Source organism: Macaca nemestrina, chromosome 3 (genome assembly GCF_043159975.1).
Source record: "Macaca nemestrina isolate mMacNem1 chromosome 3, mMacNem.hap1, whole genome shotgun sequence".
NCBI classification, from domain to species: domain Eukaryota; kingdom Metazoa; phylum Chordata; class Mammalia; order Primates; family Cercopithecidae; genus Macaca; species Macaca nemestrina.
In genome coordinates, this window is record NC_092127.1 from 33,970,174 (window position 1) to 33,994,299 (window position 24,126).

At 38.0% G+C, this 24,126-nt stretch overlaps 1 protein-coding gene across 8 annotated transcripts in view; it reads right to left on the reverse strand.

The window, feature by feature from the left end:
- Positions 1–24,126, reverse strand: part of GUCY1A1 (guanylate cyclase 1 soluble subunit alpha 1) — a 73,703-nt gene that overhangs the window by 16,734 nt on the left and 32,843 nt on the right. For all 8 annotated transcript variants that reach the window (XM_011752823.3, XM_011752825.3, XM_011752824.3 and 5 more), the window contains 5 exons: positions 18,673–18,734; positions 13,991–14,049; positions 10,760–11,469; positions 7,934–8,419; positions 1,901–2,044 (listed from right to left, as the gene is read on the reverse strand). In XM_011752823.3, the coding sequence (XP_011751125.2) occupies positions 1,901–2,044; positions 7,934–8,419; positions 10,760–11,469; positions 13,991–14,049; positions 18,673–18,734 (1,461 nt within the window). The remainder of the gene's footprint in view (positions 1–1,900; positions 2,045–7,933; positions 8,420–10,759; positions 11,470–13,990; positions 14,050–18,672; positions 18,735–24,126) is intronic.

A 24,126-nucleotide genomic window follows, 5' to 3' on the forward strand; every position in this document is an offset into this window, starting at 1 on the left:
CTTCCAACTTACAAAAATCTAAAAATACATCTATACAAATAACAAAAATGCCATAAAATTCCTCCACACCAAACATACACATCTTAATTATAAAATGCATTTGTGTGAAAATCACTGAAAATGTTGTTAATAGTCTCTATTTTTTAACATTTACTTTGATGCTACAAGCCCCCTCAAACAGATTAGAAAGAGAAAGAAATATATAGTCCTCCTCTAAAAAAATGCAATTACAGAAACTAAATCTGAAAAAAGGTATTGTGATGCTTCTAAAACATACTTGCAAATTATTTTACACTCCTTCTATTGATTCATGGGCCCTAAGCCCTCTCTCTTCTGGGCAGAGTTATGATTGCTCTGACGGATAGAATACAGCGGAAGTGTCGCTGTGTGTCTTCCAAGGCTAAGTCACGGAGCTTCCACCAGTCTTGTTCAGTGGGAAATGAACCACTTCATAAGAAATACATACTAGTGCACCACATGTAACACTAACAATCCCAGCTAAACCCAGCCTTTCAGCCATCCCCACCAACGAATCTGACATGTAAGTGAAGCAGCAGTCTTGGAATGAATCTTCCAGCTCCAGTCGTTGCAATCCCAGCTATTCCAGGCACCCTCACCCATTTCAGTATTCCCAGCCGAGGGCCCATAGATTATAGAGCACAGACGAGGTATTCCTGGTATGCCTTATCCAAATTTTTGATGCGCAGAATCCATGCATAATAAAAGGTTGTGATTTTATACCATTACATTTAGAAAAGTGTGTTGCACAGAAACATATAAATGGGATGACAATAGACTTAGAAAATAGTTATGGAGGCTTAAACATATGGCTCCTATTAAGGTTAAAGAGAGTTAAGGATAAACCTCTAAATACATAGTTTTGTTTTTAAATTTCTTCTTTCTTCTCTATATGTTTTATAGCATACCAGATAAGATTTTACAATACCTCAAAGGCTGGGGACTGTCCTATAAAAATTAAGGGACACATTCACTGTGAGACAAATAAAGGTAATGTGCCTATATTCTATCTATTAAACCAATGCCTACCATGCTAACTTTATTTCCTCATGTGTGGTGAGATATTAGTCTGGAATCTGGCTCATCTAGAAATTAACTTTGTTTCCCCATGTGTGGTGAGATATTATTCTGGAATCTGGCTCATCTAGAAATTTTTAAATGTCATGTGCCTTGGAAAATATTGGTGGATTAGCAGTCAACATCCATTCAAACGTAATATTCTCTCCTCCAGGGGTTGGGAAACCAAAACTACATTTTCTAAACTAACTTGCAGCTTCTAAATGCAGTTAGGCTTGGTAAATCAGAGGCACAGTTGCATGGGATTTGGCAGGCACCATCTCCACTATAACTCAAGCACAATTGTGGAAGCCTTCGTGTTTTCTTTAGCATGCTTAGTAAAGAGTCCATTTTCCTGTCACTCACTTTGTAACAGTCATGATGCAGGATTGACATCGTGCTGATTATTACAGTAGATATGGTTTTGGAGAGGCAGCAGCTTTCTGAACATGGCAGTTTCCTGACTGTGGCTTTGGTGGGATAGTTTTGGAATCAGCTTCCAGATTTTTGAAAATGCAGTTGTTCTGAAGTTTGCCTTTAGGAGCTATTTTATTTTGACAATGGAAGATCCCCATACTATGGGAGACCTTTTTTTGAAAGTCCAACTTATAGACGTGTTCTTCTGTCCTCTCAATGATTCTGTAAGCCTATACCCTATAATATATTTCTTCCAATGTAAACAAGTTAGAGAAGATTGTGTTCTCTATAGATTTTGCTTTCTCTCTCTCTCTCAACTAAACCCCAGCTGATACACTATGGTTTTGATAATCAACTAATATGCATTTGCTCTTGTGACATCTCCTAGACAATATATCATCTGCCTTACCTTGATAGGTTCTCCATGGGGAGACATAACTTCATCAGAGAGCTCCATCATCTTCAGGGCCATCAGCGCTATCTGAACAGCATGAGTATCACTCTCTTTGTGTAATCCTCCAGCTACACAATAGGCATCGCCAATGGTCTCCACCTAGACATAATATATTTTCCATACTATAAATAAATGCTCAGGAAGAATCACAGGCTACGTCATATAGAAGAAATTAAGTCATACAGCATAAATCTCATTGCTCAGGCCCTCTGGAGGATCAAGGTTAATCAGATACTCCCAGAAATGGCTTTCTCTTTCAGGAAATGCACAAGGTTTAGACCCATTACATTCAGTCACTGCACTGAGAGGCAGTACAGTCCTGTGAACACAATAACAGTTGGCTTCTACTCCCAGATTTGTCACTGACTCATTGTATCATTTCATCTCTCTTTTTTTTTTCACCATATAAGATAGTTTTTGTAGAAACAATACATTTTTGAATTACAATACATTGTTTAAAGATGTTGGGATCATTTACTCGTTTTATATCCTCCTCATCTTAAAATAGTATTTTGCCTCAAGTCACTACCCAATAAATGTCATATGAATGTAGTAAAATTGTGCAATGTAAAACCAAGATATTAATAGTCATAAAAGTAAAAAGAAATGGTTTTTCTAAAGGACCCTTGGGGTTCTCATAGAAATTACTTGTTTAACTTAGGATTGTCTTGGCACTGTGGGCTCTTTTTTGGTTCCATATGAACTTTAAAGCAGTTTTTTCCAATTCTGTGAAGAAACTCGTTGGTAGCTTGATGGGGATGGCATTGAATCTATAAATTACCTTGGGCAGTATGGCCATTTTCATGATATTGATTCTTCCTATCCATGAGCATGGTATGTTCTTCCATTTGTTTGTGTCCTCTTTTATTTCACTGAGCAGTGGTTTGTAGTTCTCCTTGAAGAGGTCCTTTACATCCCTTGTCAGTTGGATTCCTAGGTATTTGATTCTCTTTGAAGCAATTGTGAATGGAAGTTCATTCCTGATTTGGCTCTCTGTTTGTCTGTTACTGGTGTATAAGAATGCTTGTGATTTTTGCACATTAATTTTGTATCCTGAGACTTTGCTGAAGTTGCTTATCAGCTTAAGGAGATTTTGGGCTGAGACAATGGGGTTTTCTAAATATACAATCATGTCATCTGCAAACAGGGACAGTTTGACTTCTTCTTTTCCTAACTGAATACCCTTGATTTCTTTCTCTTGCCTAATTGCCCTAGCCAGAAATTCCAACACTATGTTGAATAGGAGTGGTGAGAGAGGGCATCCCTGTCTTGTGCCAGTTTTCAAAGGGAATTTTTCCAGTTTTTGCCCATTCAGTATGATATTGGCTGTGGGTTTGTCATAAATAGCTCTTATTATTTTGAGGTACGTTCCATCAATACCGAATTTATTGAGCGTTTTTAGCATGAAGGGCTGTTGAATTTTGTCAAAAGCCTTTTCTGCATCTATTGAGATAATCATGTGGTTCTTGTCTAAGTCAAAAGAACAAAGCTGGAGGCATCACGCTACCTGACTTCAAACTATACTACAAGGCTACAGTAACCAAAACAGCATGGTACTCGTACCAAAACAGAGATATAGACCAATGGAACAGAACAGAGTCCTCAGAAATAATACCACACATCTACAGCCATCTGATCTTTGACAAACCTGAGAGAAACAAGAAATGGGGAAAGGATTCCCTATTTAATAAATGGTGCTGGGAAAATTGGCTAGCCATAAGTAGAAAGCTGAAACTGGATCCTTTCCTTACTCCTTATACGAAAATTAATTCAAGATGGATTAGAGACTTAAATGTTAGACCTAATACCATAAAAATCCTAGAGGAAAACCTAGGTAGTACCATTCAGGACATAGGCATGGGCAAAGACTTCATGTCTAAAACACCAAAAGCAACGGCAGCAAAAGCCAAAATTGGCAAATGGGATCTCATTAAACTAAAGAGCTTCTGCACAGCAAAAGAAACTACCATCAGAGTGAACAGGCAACCTACAGAATGGGAGAAAATTTTTGCAATCTACTCATCTGACAAAGGGCTAATATCCAGAAGCTACAAAGAACTCAAACAAATTTACAAGAAAAAAACAAACAACCCCATCAAAAAGTGGGCAAAGGATATGAACAGACATTTCTCAAAAGAAGACATTCATACAGCCAACAGACACATGAAAAAATGCTCATCATCACTGGCCATCAGAGAAATGCAAATCAAAACCACAATGAGATACCATCTCACACCAGTTAGAATGGCGATCATTAAAAAGTCAGGAAACAACAGGTGCTGGAGAGGATGTGGAGAAATAGGAACACTTTTACACTGTTGGTGGGATTGTAAACTAGTTCAACCATTATGGAAAACAGTATGGCGATTCCTCAAGGATCTAGAACTAGATGTACCATATGACCCAGCCATCCCATTACTGGGTATATACCCAAAGGATTATAAATTATGCTGCTATAAAGACACACGCACATGTATGTTTATTGCAGCACTATTCACAATAGCAAAGACTTGGAATCAACCCAAATGTCCATCAGTGACAGATTGGATTAAGAAAATGTGGCACATATACACCATGGAATACTATGCAGCCATCAAAAAGGATGAGTTTGTGTCCTTTGTAGGGACATGGATGCAGCTGGAAACCATCATTCTTAGCAAACTATCACAAGAACAGAAAACCAAACACCGCATGTTCTCACTCATAGGTGGGAACTGAACAATGAGATCACTTGGACTCAGGAAGGGGAACATCACACACAGGGGCCTATCATGGGGAGGGGGGAGGGGGGAGGGATTGCATTGGGAGTTATACCTGATGTAAATGACGAGTTGATGGGTGCAGCACACCAACATGGCACAAGTATACATATGTAACAAACCTGCACGTTATGCACATGTACCCTACAACTTAAAGTATAATAATAATAAATAAATTAAAAAAAAAAAGAAATTACTTGTTTAATGGATACTAATCACAGTTATAGAAACCAAGATTTTGAACCAGTAGGTAAAAACAATGGTGATGCTTGAAGGACCACTGGAAATCAAGCTATTATCTAAAATCTAAGTATTAACCTTGTCATTATCATTATCATTGTTGTTGATGTTACAGGCAATTTTTATCTGTCTGTGATACTGGCTGCAGAAAGCAAATAGTTAATTTAAATCCACAAATAACTCCCTAATTCTAAGAGCAGCATTTTTCTTCTCCTCCAAATATTTACTGTAACTATAAGACCCTATTCTGATCCAAAGCCTCAATTGTAAAAGGATGAGGGTGAGAAAGGAAAAAAGAAAGAAGGTGCAAATCTTCAGAAATTCCCCAGTCAGAGTGAATGCTGATACCCTTATTATGGCTCCAGATTTCTTCTTGACCTGTCTTTCTCCTAGTCTCTGACTTTATCTTCTTATTCTCCATATTTCTCATTTTGTTCCAATGTCACTGCCTTCCATTATCCCTTAAGCATATCAAACATGCTCCCACTTGCTATTCCTTTCTCCTGGAGCAATCTCTCTGCAGATAACCACTTGGTTGTCCCTCCTTTCCTTCAGTCCCTACAAAAACCTCACCTTATTAGAAAAGCCGATTGCTACCACTCTCTAAGAAACAGCAATCACCCCTTACCCACTGCCCTTCTTTTTCCCCTTAACCTACTTTATTTTTCTTTCATATTATTATACTAACTGAAAGACTATAAATTTACTCATTCGTTTACTGTCTTTCTTTCCCCTAATCATATGTAAGCCCTCTGAGTTTGTCTAGTTTATTCACTCCTATATTACCTGTGCCCGGTAATAATGAACCAGGTGGCAATGTCACCCATGAGCTTTTTCTCAGCAATGAGCACATAAGAAATGCTCATCATGATGGCTATCACAGGTGCTCAATAAATATGCTAATCAGAAGAAGTTCTACCCCCATCCCTACCTGATGTTAGGGGCCTACCATATCTGCTTTTGCAGCCCCTTGTACATACTGCATCCCTTCGTCATGTCATATGGAAATCTAGCGTTGGTCCATTCTGCCCTCTTCTCCTTCTCCAGATGTGAACTTTCCTCACAGTGATTGTACGCTCTAGCTCTGTAGCCATTGCCCACCCATGCTGGCAAATGCTGGATAACCAGTGTATACATGCTGAAACAATTGGTAAATGAACACAGAGAGAAACAGAAAAATGGCCAAAACCCCCAGAAAGACAGAAGAGAGAAAATGAAATTAAATAAAGCCATAGTATAATCAAGTCCTGGAATAAATAAGGTTGACTATTCTTTTGAAGCCATTGGCACCCATAGGGTAGGCCCATGATTATACATTGTGTATATCTGAAACCCTTCTATATTTATTTTCAGCTGTCTCCAACTAATCTCAAGCAAAATCAGAAGTGAATAAAAAGTAGAGATGAGGACTGGCATAGAAGGTAATTTACTATCTAGCTATGGCTCTAGTTAGATTCATCAGAGAACTCTGTGGCTGTTGTCCTTATACCTTACAGTGAGGAGCATAGTTTCAAAATGCTTGTTAGGATATTTAAAAACTATACCCTATATCCTTGATAGAAATAACCAAAAGTAGAAGAGGGCTACTTCTGTTAGCAATTACAGCAGTTTGCAAGGAAGAAAGACTTCCTTCTCACAATTCTAAGAGAGGAGACAGTCTCAAGATAGAAAATGTCTACAAATAAATACAGTAAACTCCACAAGAGGCCATCAAACTTAACCTAACTGAAGCCAATTATTTTTTCTGTAATTATACATGGGCCTCTTTTTCCCCAAGGGAATCATGGCTCTGTTTGGAATTTCCTGTTAGGAATTTTTTAAAGTAAGGTTTTACTTCTAGCATCTAGAACAAAACAAGACAAGAGCTTATGTATTATCATGAATAATATTTGTTTCTTCCTCAATAATTTATTTATTTCCTGTTGGGTTCAGCTCTGAAACATCAGAATGTTATGTGGCAAGTTAAGAAGATGATTCAAGCCATACAAATGAGAAGTATGCTTTATTCCTAGTGCCAATGTCTAAAAGAAAGCAAAGTAATTTAAATCAGTAAAAACTTTTAATTCTAAAGAAGTAGACAGAACTTGAAATCTCTTCATTAGCTCTCTTACTAATAGTAGTTACATTTTTAAAAAAATTGGTATCAGGGATGGTCACTGCTATATCTCCAGTGCCTACAATGATGCCTGGCTCATCCTGTATGTCTGATGAATATCATGTATTATCTAACATAATCTTTATAACAATCCTGTTCATGAAGATTATGGGACATAATGTGTGTTATTCATATGTATAGAGTCTGTGAGTGAGCATTATTTTCTCTTAGAAGTGATGATAAAGGTTTTTTTTAACTTAGTTTACAAAGCGAGTAAGGCAGAGAACAAGATTTGAAGACAGGTCTTTGTTTTTCAAATGTCTCCGTCCTTGGCCAAGCTGCAAAAATGCCTTAAGTAGGTGATTTTGATTTCTGTTAACCGTCTATGAAAAGTATCATGTTAACTCTGTACTGAAGTAATCTATTTAAAGGCAATTTTTATAATCCTCATGTGTCTTTACTCTTACAGATACAAAGGATAATGTTTCCTTGCATAAGCCATACTTCGAATTATCTCACACTTAATAATTCAACTCAGTTTCCACAGTGAAGTGGCAGGTTCACTGACTATTAAACTTCTCCTATTCACAGGTCCTACATCCCATCCTCCATTCTTTGAGCACCTTATCCTCCCTCCATTCTCTGCTCATTGTTTGAGAAGAGAATGTGGCAGTCCTCTCACAGAACAGTTACCTCTGTTTCTGGGCAGATCCGGAGCTATTTCTGGCTGGAAAACACCCACATAATGAATGTACTATACCTGTTCCCAGGACTGGGCTTGCAAGACCGTGCAGAGGTGGCCTTTCAGTTGCATTATAATTCAGGTCCTAGGCACAGTGCTTGTACCCCAGTGAGTTTGCTGGTAAAATGATCATTGCCCTGTTCCACCCCTACCTTGTAGACATCCAGCTCTCCACACTGCTGGTCGAAGCGAGTGTAGAGTGCATTGAGCATGGTGATGACCTGCAGCGGTGAGCACTGGGAGCAGATGGCAGTGAACCCAACGATGTCTGAAAAGAGCATGGTGACATTACTGAACTTCTTGGCTTGCACAACTTGCCCTTGCCACAGCTGCTGAGCAACCTCACAGGGAAATATGGAGCACAGAAGATCTACTGTCTTTTTCTTCTCCTCCTCTAGGGCTTGGTGGGCTTGCTCAAGAGTGGCCTTCAGCTTCCCTAGCCTCTTCTTCAGGCCATCTTGAGCTCGGGCTTGCTCCCCTATCAAGACCACATCCCTCAGTGCATTGTGAATTGGGATGTCTGACAGGTAGAGCCCTCGTCCTGTAAAATCTTCTAATCTGTCCACACAGGGTGACCCCAAAAACAAGATTGCACTGGATTCAACAATGTAGATCATTTGGCCTTTGAGGTCCATAACCTATGAAGGAAAGGAGAACCAACTGTGGTTTATTCAAGTTTCCAAAATCTTTCTGAGACAAAAGAAGGGGAAGTAGATACAGTAATAATCCCTTTGTATTCAAACCTGCTGAAGAGGAACAGTTTGCTTTCTTATAGTTCCAATTTGCTATGAGTTCTAAAATGCATGCAGACATTTGAAGAGTATATTGGAGTATACTCTACACATAAATCAAGATTTACAGTGAACAATGCAAAACGCTGTTGCTTCAACGCTTTCTCACTAAGCAGCGTGCTGAGGCTTTTGCCACGATATTCTTGTTAATAGTCTCACTTGGTTAACCTGAAGTTCTATTTTTTGTATAATATGGTACTTATGAAAATGTAGTCTTCCTTCCTTTCTTCCTTCTTCCCTCCCTCCCTTTTACTTTTTTCTTCATTCTATTTTTTTTGTTGTTTCCTTCTCGTTTAGCATGTTTCTCTTCTCTTCCCCACTTCTCCTGTAGAACTTGCTCCATCTGGCAGGTATGGAAGTTAAAAAGCCTCCAAAGGTAAGATTTTTATCTGAATTTTTTTTTTTCAGCCATGAGTAGCTCCCCAGAACTACCTTTTGGAAGTCATTATTTTTCCAGAGACTTCAGCATGAGGTATCTGAATCTTATAGGAGAGGCTACTTCCCCATTTCAACTTTGCCTCCAGCACATAAGGCACCCTGCCCTCCACCACACAAATAAAAGAGCAAACCATACAGTAGAAAGGACTGTACCAAGGAGGATGTGAGAGACAGGGGGCTTCAAGTGATCATCCTGAACCACAAGAAGGTTTACTTGCGTACATGTGGACAAAGATGTGCATGTGTGTTCTTGCAGCAAAAAGCCAAAAGCAACCCAAATATCCTTCAATAGGATACTAGTTAAATAAAGTAGAGCTTGGGAGACCAAGGTGAACGGATCACCTGAGGTCAGGAGTTCAAGACCAGCCTGACCAACATGGCAAAACTCCATCTGTTAAAAAATACAAAAACTAGCTGGGTGTGGTGGCGCATGCCTGTAATCCCAGCTACTCAAGAGGCTGAGGCAGGGAGAATTGCTTGAACCTTGGAGTTGGAGGTGGCAGTGAGCTGAGAACATGCCACTGCACTCCAGCCTGGGCGACAGAGCAAGACTCCATCTAAATAAATGAATAAATAAATAAAGTAGGCCGGGCGCGGTGGCTCAAGCCTGTAATCCCAGCACTTTGGGAGGCCGAGACGGGTGGATCACGAGGTCAGGAGATCGAGACCATCCTGGCTAACGCCGTGAAACCCCGTCTCTACTAAAAATACAAAAAACTAGCCGGGCGAGGTGGCGGGCGCCTGTAGTCCCAGCTACTCCGGAGGCTGAGGCAGGAGAATGGCGTAAACCCGGGAGGCGGAGCTTGCAGTGAGCTGAGATCCGGCCACTGCACTCCAGCCCGGGCTACAGAGCAAGACTCCGTCTCAAAAAAAAAAAAAAATAAAGTAGAACACAACCATATAATGGGATACCACTAAGACTCCAAGAAAGCCAAATAGACCTATATCTAATGACATGGGAGGATGCACAAAATATATTGTTTCATGATAAAAGAAGTTGTAAAATAGCATTGTTTTTTGTTTTAAACAAAAATGTGTATAATTAGTTTTTCATTTTTTTGCTACAATAAACACCTTTCAATATTACTAATTTTTAAACATCTCAATATATTATTTTATGATAGAAAACAATAATAAAGCTATTTTCCTTTTGGGGAAAAAATAGTGCTTCTACTAAAGTTATATATGTGTGAAATCTCTCTCTTAACTTTGCTTGTATTATCAACTATGAGTTAGCAAACTTTCTTTCCTGAGACTAAATAATTACCGAAGTTCTCTACCATGAGATGACATATTTTAACCTCTACATTTGGTAACAAATAATCAAATAAATTATTTTTTTATGTCTATTAAATGTTGATTAAAAATCCATTTAGTTGCCTCCTACAAGAAACAAGTGACTTTTGTTTGTTGTAAAACAATACCTCTTATTATTCAACCTAAGTCAGCTAGATAATTGAAAACATATTTTTATATAAACATTTATCAAATTTCATTACAAAACATTCCAAAAAGATATTAAAAGGCAGACTGCATTCAATAAATATTTTTGGAGTAATGAATCGAGTAAGCAAACAAATGCAGAAAGAATTTTGTTTAAGTTTATTACAGCTTTGCAATTCTTTTACCATTGTTTTAAATATGTTTTATCAAAACATTTGAAGTGATGCATATATTTTTACGCTTTCGTTTCTTGCTCTTAAATATGAAATAGCTTTCTTATTCAAGATAATACTACATTTTCCTTACCCTTGAAGATTTCTTCACAGAGTTGTCCCATCTCCTCACCCGTACAACAAACTGCATATTCAACATAGTCATGATCCCGCTAAATGTCTGGTTGATTTTTGGAGTCAGAATTTCAAAGTATTCTTCAAAATTAGGCTTTCCTTGAAAGTCTCTCCTGTTCATCAGCCTTCTGATGCCGTTGCCAAATTGCAGAATTGTCATATCTTTGTCAAACATGAAATGGAATGGAAATGTCTTGCAGAAGAGCGATGTGGGAATCACCAGCGAGGACTGGGGTTTGCTGGGGGACAGGGATGGCCTGGTGCTTTTCACGTGAACGGAGTACAACAAATAGGGCTGATTCACAAACTCGCTGCAATCGTTATGGAAGCAGGGAGGCATTAACGACACTTCCACTTCGGTTTCATACAATACGTGAGCAGCTGCCTTTATGATGCCAGGAAGAATCAGGGAGGTGGTTCTCTTAGGGAAGAAGTAGTAAACATGTAGAAAATCATCCTCCTTATCCAGGCATAGAATGGAGGCGTCCTCAAGTCTGCCCCTTTTTCCTGCTTCATGGCAATGGCTGCTCTGTTTCAGAAGGGTACTGAAGCTGTTTAAAAAATCTTTAAGAGTGCCTCCAACCACCCCAAGGATGTTTTCATCTTCCTCGTAACATATTTTAAAAAGCTCTTCACCAAGAGATTCTTTGATAACTTCCACTGGAACTCCTGAAATCACATAATACATGTTCTGCCATATCAAATACGCCACCTTGGTAAAGCTGTGCCATTATTCCTATTTTCAACTTGGGCTATTTGCTGATTAAAATGAAACCCCTATATCCAAATTATCTACCTAGGTTAGCTTCTAAAATTCTAGTAACTGAAGAAATATCCCAAATTAATTCATTAAAAAAGAATGACCACTTGAATATAATACACAACTTTTTATCTCTCTGAAACCTAACTATAAAAGATCAATTTGAATTCCTGTATTAAGTACCTTTTGGCAAAATTCCTCCAATCTTTCTGTTAAAAACAAAAGCAATTCATCCTCATGAAGAGGGTCTTCCTCTCTGAGGGTTTCCAGCAGCGAAAGGGTCAGACACTGAAGTTAATTTAAAATCACTGGTCATGAAACTCAATTTTGTCTAGAAATGATTACAAAGCATTTTTTTTCCTGAGTAAAATAGCATTCTTGTTTTTTAGTGTTAGCAGAAAGAGTATCTGCTTGGAATATGTAATTTACTTTCTATAGCATTTTCATGAGTGCTATGAAGTTAGAAATAAGCCTCTGTATGTCTGTGTCTTTTTACAATGTTAGGCTTTTATTAATATTACTTTTTATCATAAAAGCCATGAGATATATGAAGTTATTAAGGAGGCAATTTTTTTTTTTTTGAGACAGAGTCTTGCTGTGTTGCCCAGGCTGGAGTGCAGTGATGCAATCTCAGCTTACTGCAACCTCCGCCTCCCAGGTTTAGGTGATTCTTATGCCTCAGCTTCCAGAGTAGCTGAGACTACAGATGCACATGACCATGCCTGGCTAATCTTTGTATTTTTAGTAGAGATGGGTTTTTGCCGTGTTGGCCAGATTGGTCTCGAACTCCTGACCTCGGGTGATCTGCCCACCTCAGCCTCCTAAATTGTGGGGATTGCAGGCGTCAACCACCACGCCTTGCCAAGTGGCAATTTTTGGGGGGACTTTTTGTTTACTCATTTCTTAGAGCTACAGGCACACAGGCTCAAGTCACTCCACAAGTCAGTATTTTAAGTGATACATAATAGTATGCTTAATTAACATAGAAAATAGAAATGTTATAGGTTAAATATTTTGTAACAAAGTAACATTTAACATCGAAAGGAAAAAGAGATAGGAGAAAGAATTAACAAATGAGGGTGGGTATAGTGAAGAAGACAAAAGGAGTCTTGGTTTCAGTCAGGCCATCTGTTGGTCTTATAAGAAAGACTCTGAGGTGGCAGAGCCCTTGGTGGCAGATGTCAAATTTTTATCATGAGTGAATGTAAGAAGGTGTCAGTTAGGACGACCGTTTTGAGTTGTTGAAGGTTTAATTTTTTATAGTTGCAGAGTCCTCTGGTGAGAACCGATAGTGAAAAAGTGTTTTTATCTGGTTGCATGTAGTTTTCACTATTTAAAATTTGTTTATTAAATAAAACATGTTATTTTTGTTGGCAAAATGCCCTAGGAAATACAAAATGGAGTCTTTTTTAAAGATGGAGTTAGTTATGTCAAGGGTGCTCTGTACGATCTTCCCTTTCTATAATCTCCTTTAATCTTTACACTCTGAGTACCACATTTTTTCTTATCTGTAATGTGGGAAAAAGAATAGTGCCCTCTTCATAGCACTGTTGTGAAGTGTGGGGCTTATGTTCAGAATAGGAGGGACTCGATATAAGTTAGTCATTATTATTATTATCAATATCATACTTTTAGAAAGATGCAACCTCATGGTTCATGTACTGAAACTTTGGAAAGGACAGCAAGACAAAGTCACACATCAAATTTTTCTCTCAAACTAATGATTAATGTGAGAACACTGTTAACTTTTTTCCCATGACTGCTCCTAACCTTTAAAAGCATTCTTTTTTTTTTTTTTTTTTTTTTTTTTTGAGACGGAGTCTCGCTCTGTCGCCCAGGCTGGAGTGCAGTGGCCGGATCTCAGCTCACTGCAAGCTCCGCCTCCCGGGTTCACGCCATTCTCCTGCCTCAGCCTCCCGAGTAGCTGGGACTACAGGCGCCCGCCACCTCGCCCGGCTAGTTTTTTTTGTATTTTTTAGTAGAGACGGGGTTTCACCGTGTTAGCCAGGATAGTCTCGATCTCCTGACCTTGTGATCCACCCGTCTCGGCCTCCCAAAGTGCTGGGATTACAGGCTTGAGCCACTGCGCCCGGCCAAAGCATTCTTTATTTTACTTTGTTGAGTAGAATTTTTCATGCATAAATGAAGAACACTTAGTTAGATTCAAGATCAAAGCCTGTGAATGGTTGTGAGTTAGCTTCCCATCTAGCCTTATCTACTCTTCAGCAACTAAACATAAACAGAGAAAATGTTTTAGGTCAAACAACAACATATAGTATCAAAAATTGTTACTCTTTACATTAACAGAATACATAATATTGAACACTTCATGCTGGGAGTCACCAACAAATAAACATGAATATTTCTAGAGAAAATGTGAGTTCTAGAGGTATATGGCATACTTTCTAATTACATAAACAATTCTATTACCTGCTGCAACTGCTTGCTCTGCAATTATTTTTTCAAAGTCTTCTCTTTCCAAAGATTTCCTGGAAATATTTCAATATTTTAAGTTATAAACTCATAAATACATGCTAAAAGTTCAGATTATAATATACAGAAATAATGATAGAAAATAGTTTAAATTAGGCGGGGCACGGTGGCTCATGCCTGTAATCCCAGCACTTTGGGAGGCCGAGTTGGGTGGATCACAAGGTCAGGAGTTCAAGACCAGCCTGGCCAACATGGTGAAACCCCATCTCTGCTAAAAATACAAAAATTAGCTGGGCATGGTGGCGTGTGCCTGTAATCCCAGTTACTCGGGAGGCTGAGGCAGGAGAATTGCTTGAACCGGGACCCAGGAGGGAGAGGTAGCAGTGAGCTGAGATCAGCCAGCCACTGCACTCCAGCCTGGGCAACAAGAGAGACTGTCTCCAAAAAAAAAAAAAAAAAAAAAAAAGAAAGAAAATAGTTTAAATTCCCTTGTCTGTAGAAGCAAATATTGACTATCAATTTTACAGGAAAGCAGCAACGACATGTACTATCCAGAACAATGTTGGAAAACCCCAAAATATATATGATAGAATGTTTTGTTATTCTTCATCATAAGGAATGTTTATCTTTTAAGTGAACTTTATATACGCTAATACAGACAGTCTCAGACTTAGCTTTTTTTTTTTTTTTTTTTTAACACCTTTATATAGGTGCAAAAGCTGTAAGTATTCAGTGGAAACTGTACTTCAAAGTTTGAATTTTGATTTTTTCCCATGCTACAGGTATGGAGTACAATGCTCTCATGTGATGCTGGGCAGTGGCAGTGAACCCAGCTCTCATGTGGCCATGAAATTTTGAGGGTAAACAACCGGTACTCTACAGTGCACTGTGTTACCAGATGATTTTGCCCAACTGCATACTACTTTAAGTTGCTGAGCACGTGTAAGGTAGGCAAGGCTAAGCTATTCAGTAGGTTAAGCATGTTAAATGCATTTTCGACTTAGGGCGTTTTCAAGTTATGATGGGTTTATCTGTATGTAACTCCACTGTAAGTCAAGGAGCCTCCATACTAAAGAGAACCTTCCCTGGCTAGCAACCTCAAATGTGAAGTGGCCAAGAAGGGGATGGTAATTCTGATAACCAAGAAAAACCTACATACAGATAGAATTCACTTTTAAGTACCATTATATGTTTTCCTAAAGCAAATATATAGAATCTTTTGCTTCTTAGTTTAAGGCTCTATTTATCTCTCAGATATCATTATATTAAACTTTTATCCTTGATTTTGTGTAAAAAATTAGTAATGAAAGAAACCTATTCTTCATTCAATTATTGCACTCGTTGTACAGCATAGAATTGAGACTATAATAGCATACTTTTTTATTGATAAGAGTTTTTTGCAGTTTTAACTGCACAACTTGTTGATTCATGTTTGCCTAATTGTTTGTGATGATTTCTGATAGTGATGAGAGATTATGATAAAATTTGTGATCGAAACTTGTTAGTTCAAACAGCACGTTGTGCAATTCAAACTACGATTCCTACCCTCACCTTCAAAAAATACAAGTGGGTATAAGAATTGCACAAGCACCGGCCCAGCGTGGTGGCTCAAGCCTGTAATCCCAGCACTTTGGGAGGTCGAGACGGGCGGATCATGAGGTCAGGAGATCGAGACCATCCTGGCTAACACGGTGAAACCCTGTCTCTATTAAAAAATACAAAAAACTAGCCGGGCGAGGTGGCGGGCGCCTGTAGTCCCAGCTACTTGGGAGGCTGAGGCAGGAGAATGGCATAAACCCGGGAGTCAGAGCCTGCAGTGAGCTGAGATCTGGCCACTGCACTCCAGCCTGGGTGACAGAGCGAGACTCTGTCTCAAAAAAAAAAAAAAAAAAAAAAAAAAAAAAAAAAAAAAATTGCACATGCACCAGCAAACACCTGTGTGCCTCATACAAATACACACACACACACACCCCCCTCAGTATGAGTTCATACATATAATGATGTGATCAAAAGACCCCAGAAAAAGAAACTAAGCGAGAACTCTCTGGGCAACCAATCCTGAGGGACATGATGGCTGTACTAAAACTCATTCACTGAAAAAAAAAAAAAAAAAAAAAAGAGGAGGGGGGCAGCTCTCGTACTTCATTCAAGGACAGTTCATTGGTTGATATATTGGACTTATTGTTTGTCAATTCATAGAAGAGAATAAGCAGCACAAAAAAGGGTTAAGGGGTGTTCAGCAGTTGGCAAACTGACAGCAATAAAAGCGGCAGTGACTTACCAACAAGAAAGTGAAGTAAAAAAGCATCAACAAGAGGATGCCCCAAAACTAAAAAAAGCACAGAGGAGCCACTTAACATATCAGCAGGCAGGCTTCTGCGCAAAAATCTTCTTTCAACAACTGAATAGTTCTCATCAAGACACTTTAAAAGTATAATCAGATTTCTTTTTTTTTTTTAAGGAAATCAGAGAAGTGGTAAACAAAAATTTCAAAATTTCAAAAAAATAATTATTGTTTACTTAAGTTTTGAGATTATTTTAAGAGATATACTGCTGGAAACACATCACAACTGAGTATTGCAAGAAGCTGTAGGAACAATTCAGAACACAAAGCCCTGAGAATAAATGTTGAGTAAACTGGCTGCCAAGGACTTAAGCAGACAGACACAGTAGCACAGTGAGAGACTTGAGGCTATCTTATCAGCTTGACTGGGAATGAAGGTCAGAGGCATTCTGGAATGCTTTTCATATTACTCGTGTAAACAAAGCTTCTGTCAGACACATAGATTCACACTCTCTCCTTCTGGACCTGTCCATGACCCCTTCTTGGCTTGGTCCTGCTGCCTGCAGTCTGGGACCAGCTAGTCAGCAAGGAGAATCAGGCACATATGATCCACAGAGCAGATGATCACTCATGAGTAGGAGACAGATGAATGAATTGTTAAAACATTCCTGACAATAGTACTGTTTTGTAAAACTTCAATGTTCAGTTCTGCAAATTTGAACACCAGTATTTATTCGATTATTTATAAACTAAACCATCCTTGAAATTTCAGGGAATCAAAAACAGGGCCTATTACTTTTTGTTGTTGTTGTTTGTTTGTTTTGTTTTGAGACGGAGTCTCGCTCTATCGTCCAGGCTGGAGTGTAGTGGCGCAATCTCGGCTCACAGCAACCTCCGTCTCCCGGGTTCCGGCGATTCTCCTGCCTCAGTCTCCCAAATAGCTGGGATTACAGGCATCTGCCACCATGCCTGGCTAATTTTTGTGTTTTTAGTAGAGACGGGGTTTTGCCGTGTTGGCCAGTCTGGTCTCGAACTCCTGACCGCAGGTGATCCGTCCACCTTGACCTCCCAAAGAGTTGGGATTACAGGTGTGAGCCACTGTGCCTGGCCCCTATTACATTTTCTGTCAGCAGTAAATGTGCTAAATTGTGTTTGATTCACTAAATAAATCAGATTTTAAAAATGTAACTTTAGTGATGAGGTGCAGAAGCGCATGCCTGTAATCCTAGCAGTTTTGGAGGCCGACGTGGGGGAATGCTTGAGCTCATGAGTTTGAGACCAGTCTGAGCAACATGGTGAAATCTTGTCTCCACAAAAAAAAAAAAAAAAAAAAAAAAAAAAAAAAAAAAAATTGGCTGGGCATGGTGGCACATGCCTGTAGTCCCAGCTACTCGAGAGGTTGATGTGGGAAAATGGCTTGAGCCAGGGAGGCAGAGGTTGTAGTGCGCCAAGATCATACCACTGCCCTCTAGCCTGGGCGACAGAGCAAGACCCTGTCTCAAAAAAAATGAAAATAAAATTTAAAAAAGTAACTTTAGGCCCATGCCCATAATCTCAGCTTTTTGGGAGGCTGAGGTAGAAGGATGGCTTGAGCCCAGGATTTCTGGGCAGCAGTGAGCTATGATCACACCACTGCATTCAGCCTGGATGACAGAGTGAGACCCTGTTTCTAAAAAAAAAAAAAAAAAAAAAAAAAACCTTTATATTAAACCTCTTCAGAAACCCTTTAAAAGAATACTAGAAAAAAAGTATAAACCAAACTAATGTTCTGCAGTGCAACCAAACTAGTTAGGAGAATACAGAAACACTTCCCTAAGAATTAATAAACAGCTGCTACCCCCAGAACTCTGAGTCTCCTTCCTTTTAAGCCCTTGATCCTTCTACCTCCTCCTGATGCAGACACTAAAGTGTTAACATGCTGTGAGGTGTCTATCGGGGACGGGGTATCTGCTGGGACCCTGCTCAAAACTTTGGCAGCATCCTTCAAGCAAGAAGATTGTTTGGGATCCATGACTTACCTGTTGTTAAATATTTTAGAAGTTACTAATTAGTATGAAAGAATTGGCCTTGCAGGAGCTAGTTAAAGCAGCAGTATATAACCACATGCTTAAAATAATGGGCTCTGAAAAACCTGGGCTTGAACCCCAGCTCTGTCTTTTCCTTAACCAGCTATAAAATTCTAAACACTTCATATAAACTTCAGTTTAATCATTTATCAAATGTGAAAAATAGATGCACTTAATTTCAAATTAGTATCAGCGAAAGCGCTAAGTCCAGTTTCTGACATATCACAATGATTCAATAAAGGGTTGACATATTCAGTAAGTGCTGACCGTTAGCAGCAGTATTAGTCATTGAAACAAGAGGTTCACACAACTAAAGTGGTTTGACTTACCTGCTTTCTTTTATTTTGTGCTTTGCCAATGTTCTCTGAAGTGCAAGATTCAGCCGTTCAAACTGAAAGTTCAAAAGAAATATTTTAAACATTCCCTTAAATAATAATTTGTTTGAAATTATATATTTACAAATGCATCCTGAAGATTTATTTTAGAGAAGCAAAAACATTATACAATTGCTTGAATGATAAATGTTGTGAATTTTCACTTTGGAAACTGGAACTGATTTTCTATGTGTTTTCCAAACTGGAGAAGAAGCAACGTGCTGAGACTAATCTGAGACTGGATATGTGTTGTGGCCCATAGGTTTAGCTTTTGGTGGTGGTCTCACTGACAGCCACGGAATAGTTGAGCTGATTGTGAATCCAAACAGAAGGTTTCAGTTTGGCAGTGTTAGGTCTTCTGCAATATAGGATTCCATGGGTATCACTTCCTCTGAGTCAGGAAATCCCTCTGGATGGGCAACCAATACTTCAGTCTCAGCAAGGACCAAGCCAAGCAAATTTCTGTTCCCTTTACAAACTCCACACTCAGCTGCCCCAGTGACTCTCTGCCCTTAACTACACATTCATATCATCTTCTTGTCTAGCGAACTCTGGAGTTATCTCTGTCTCTTCCTTTTTTGATCTCTTAAATCTAATCTGTCACCAAAGTTAGTTGATCATTTATTTGAAATAAGCTTTGGATTTACCTTGGCTTATACTGATTTCCTTTCTTTGAACCAATAATCCTCATCAAATACTTACGGTTTTATTTTCTTTTATTGATTTCTGAGAACTTCATGAGTTTTCCTATTTTGCAAGACATTTGTATGTAAGCTTTTATATTTAATAAATACATGTTGAGTAGCTAGTAATTTCTCTTAACAGCTGATTGTCTAATAAATAAGTGGAAAGCAGAGCATTGATAAGCAGTGGTGTCCATTTTTATGCATTCCATGTAAAAATCATATGTGTTTATGTATGTACCTCCCTCTCTCTATATATATGTGTATATGTATAGATATATATAAAACCATATAGTATATATAGAGAACCATTGATTCTTTCTATAGTTTCCCCAGAGGAAAGTGAAACATTTTTTGCTGTTCCAAGTTGAGAAATTCCTTTTTCCTTAAGAACTATTTATATCTCTTGTAGAGTTTCCACCAGTCAAGTGGGGTACTGGAGTAAACCAAAATAGAGCAAGGTTCTGTTTTAATGAAATGAGTTACGAAAAGGGCTTTTAGTTTTAAATATACACATACAAAGCTTAGAAAGAAAATTTTAAAATGTATTGAAAGAAAGCACAATTGCTGAAAAAAAATTAAAGAGATTTTAAATTTACAATGTGGAACAATTTTTCAGACTGTTCAGATACAGAGAGAAAGTATAACATCTGCCACAGGATGAAAGAAAAGCTGGTGGAAGACACACCCAGAGGGCACATTCTGAGCAGGGCCTGGTGATCTATGTAAAGGCAAAGAGCAGTTGAGAAACATGTTCAAGAAAGAAACTCTGGGCGTATTTCCCAGACATCTTTCTCATCAAGGAAAAAGGAAGGTAACATTAAATTAGTGATGCTGTATGTGAAGTAAATCAGCCAGGGTGCTTGAAATGTTTAAATATCTGAAGAACCATCTACTTGGTAGAGTAGAAAGTTACTCTAGTAACAGAGTATTAATGTGGATACAAATCCATGAAAGCATGAGTGGCTATGAATTCTTTCTTCCTGCAAAATGTATTCATATGAAAAAAAGAAGTCTTTAATAAAATAAGGGTTGCTACCTTTGTGCTTGAGCTCTCAGTTTTCCTTCACAGCATTTGCTCTCCACCTTTGTAAATTTTTCATAATCTGTCTCTTCCATTACAATAGAAGCTCCAAAAGGGCAGACAGTGTCTGTTTTGCTTACCCCTCTATGTCGAAAACCTACAATAGTACCTATCCATAGGAGATGTTCAATACATATTTATTGAATGAATGAATGAATGATGTCCACCTGCCAGCTACTCAAAGTCTTGAAGGCTTAATCTATAAAATTTTATCTGTGAAGTGATAAAGCCAAATATAGAGGTGTTACTCTCTTAGCTAGTTTACAAACAAATTTAGGTTGTTTGCAATTTAAACTATTTCAATTATATTTGTGTGTGTGTATATATACATACATACATATATATATATAGCTTCTTGGACCAGGAACTTTTTTTTTTGGATATAGAGTTTTGCTCTGTCATCCAGGCTGGAGTGCAGTGGTGATCACAGTTCACTACAGCCAAGAACTCCTGAGCTCCAGTGATTCTCTTGCCTCAGCCTCCCAAGTAGCTGGGACTACAGGTATGAGCCACCAAGCTCGCCCTGACCAGGAACATTTTATGGGCCAGGGAGAAAGAAAATCCAACCAATTCTGCCACTGAAGATTGCTTTCTTCTTCCTCTTCAACGCTACTGGAGACACTCTACTCCTCTTTATGTCTCTGATTAAGCCAAGGGGGATACTCTTTTACCCTTTTAGTCAAAGTCCTTATTTGTCTTTCATTTTCTTCCTACTGCCACTAGAAATGTCTTTTTCTGGTCTTTTCCTCCTAACGTACACACTATCATCGTAACAGGGGAGGAGAAATGGTCACCTTCCAATTGCTAGGGTTGGTGGAGCAAATGTATTTTTGGCTTTCCATTTTGAATCAAAACTTATTTTCCCAAAGAAAAAAGGAATGAAGTCTGTGCAAAGCATTACTAGCATACTTGACTGAAATTATGAGTGAATAGGCTTTGATGGAAATCTACATTCATCTTATACCATTACTCCTCTGGAAAAGTTTTGTAAATTCAAAGCAAAACCCGTAAGAGACAGAACTCACATGTTTTCCAGGCAGAATATTTATTGGTAGAGGCTGTTGTTGCATCGAGTTTCCTACCTTGGTGCTGTACTTCCTGTGATATATCCTGACCCTGAGATGACATGAGTCCACAATAAAATTATAAGCAGGATTCAACTATAAGTGAGATCTGTCAAACACAGCCAACCTCAGGGCCCCATGACATAAAATCAACCATTTCAGGACTGCTCCAAACCCCAACAATTCTATATATTAATTTTTGGTTTCAGATTTTAGAACTAAATCCAATATTTCCTTCCAAATTCATTCCTTACAGTTCAATATATGTAAATATTGTGTAGCAGTCTTTTGTAGATCTTTTAGTTGTCTATCACTAAAATACCCTACTATTTGGGAAAGCCTTCATTTTGAATTTGGAGGAACAAGTTCTCTTATTTGTACAATCACCAGAACCTGAAGTATTGTAGATTGTGGACCTTCTGATTTACAGAGGGGACACTTGTTCCCCAGTGCAAATAGTTTGTAGTGCTCTCAAGTTTGTTTTTCTTGACTAAACAATTATCTTTTGGCTTCAGAAAGAATAGATCGGATTAAAGTGTTAAAACAAGTGCTTTTGCCACAAATATACCATATATGAATACTTCAGGAATAACTGCCATTTGATGCAACATTGCTGTCAATGATGTGAATTTTAATAAAATCTCATTGGTGTGGTTTATGAATAAGTCACTATTTTCATTGGCTTTTTAATTTTTCTACAGTTTTTAATGTTTTTCTAGACCAAGGATATTTTAATTCATAAGATAAGTTGTAACAGTGTTTCTTTTTTTCTTCTTTCAACCTAATACTCTAGAACACATCTACAGACCTCATGATTCTCTTCAAATGCTCCTACTTTTGCTAGGTACTTGATTTGGGATCTTATCATTTATGCAAGCATATCCAATTCAATTGATTCAGTTCAGTAAGTGGTTTCTGATTTGCTGTGACTGTGGCTCCATTAAAAGCTCCTTCAAGACAGTATGCCTGAAGGAGCTTACAGAATTATTGGGAAACAATACCCATGAAAAAAGAGCAAACAATATTATGTTATATTATATTAGGAAGAGCAATGGATCATGAATGAAATGCAGAGAGTTTTCCATTTCTCCAGTTATCTTTTGTTTTAAGAAAGAGATCTAAATTTATGTGCTTCCATTTCTTAAAATAGAAATGATAAGTTTGCATTAGATGATCAAGAAGACTTTTTAAAGCTCTAGTATTCCATTACTTGGGAACGACCTGTCACATGTTGCATTTGCTAAGGATAATACATTTTTACACTTGCCCGTTCACTAATAAAAATATAACCAGGAAGTTGATTCTGATGATCTAAAACAAAAATTGTTATGTCAAATGCTATTTTAAGTATCTTCTTTTGGATTAGTAATATAACTGAAACTAAATAGTAGTCTAAGCATTAAATCTATAAACTTAACAGATAATCAGTAGGAAAAAAACTGTAACAAGAATTTATCAAAGATAAGTAGATGTTTGAAGTCATCTAGATTGAGTACTATACAGCTCAAATGTATTCAACACTGGAACATTTGCTGCCATAAGGATAATGTTTCAGTTGGAGAGGAGTTTTAGTCACTAACGCCAAACATACCTCTTCCATTTCCTATACTACAGTCAAATCTTAATGCTTTATTCTTATAAACTAATGAACAAACAACATAGACTACTAAATTTTAAATATATATATACACACACACACACACACACACACACACATATATATATATACAATTTTAATTTGGTATTGCATCCTAGTCTTTCAGTACATTTTCCTAGGAAAAAGAGAAGGGAAGTTTACAGCAGCCTGTATGGCTCTTCAGGATCAGGAGAAGGCACACCACCCAGAAACTTCTCCCTCATCAGGAAAAGAGAGGAATGGAACATGCACATCCATGGAAAATGTTTGAGAGGCTCTCAAAATCTCTAGCTGAGCCAACTGGTGAATGTCTTTTCCTGTCAAAACCAGTCTGAAAAGAAGCAAAGAGGTGACTGCATACTGAAGTGTGCAGGCACCAATGCAAAGCTACAAGGAACAGGAAAAATTGGGGAAATATGACACACCAAATAAATAAATAAATAAATAAATCTACAGTAACTGGCCCTAAATAAATGAAGAACAATGATTTACCTGACAACAAATTCAACATAATGAAATTTAGTGAGTTCTAAGAAAACACAGACCATCAACTAAATAAAATAAGAAAACTATATGTGAGCAAAATGTAAATATCAACAAAGAGATAACCACAAATATAGAACCAAGCAAAAATTCTGGAATGAAAGAATAACTAACTGAAAAAAACTCAATGGAAACAATCAACATCAGACTTAAGCAGAAGAATCAGCAAATTCAAGAGAGGTCATCTGAAGTTATTCAGTCAGAAGGGCGAAAATAAAAATGAATGAAAAAGAAGGAAGCCTGTGGAACTTTTGGGGCCACCATCAAGTGAACCAGAATGTTTTTCAAAAAAGAGTCCACTATGTGTATGACTTCCACTGTAGAAAATCAAAATTTACTAAACAAAATATTAAAGCCAACATAGTAAGGACAGGATTCAGGGAAAACATAGAAGCTATC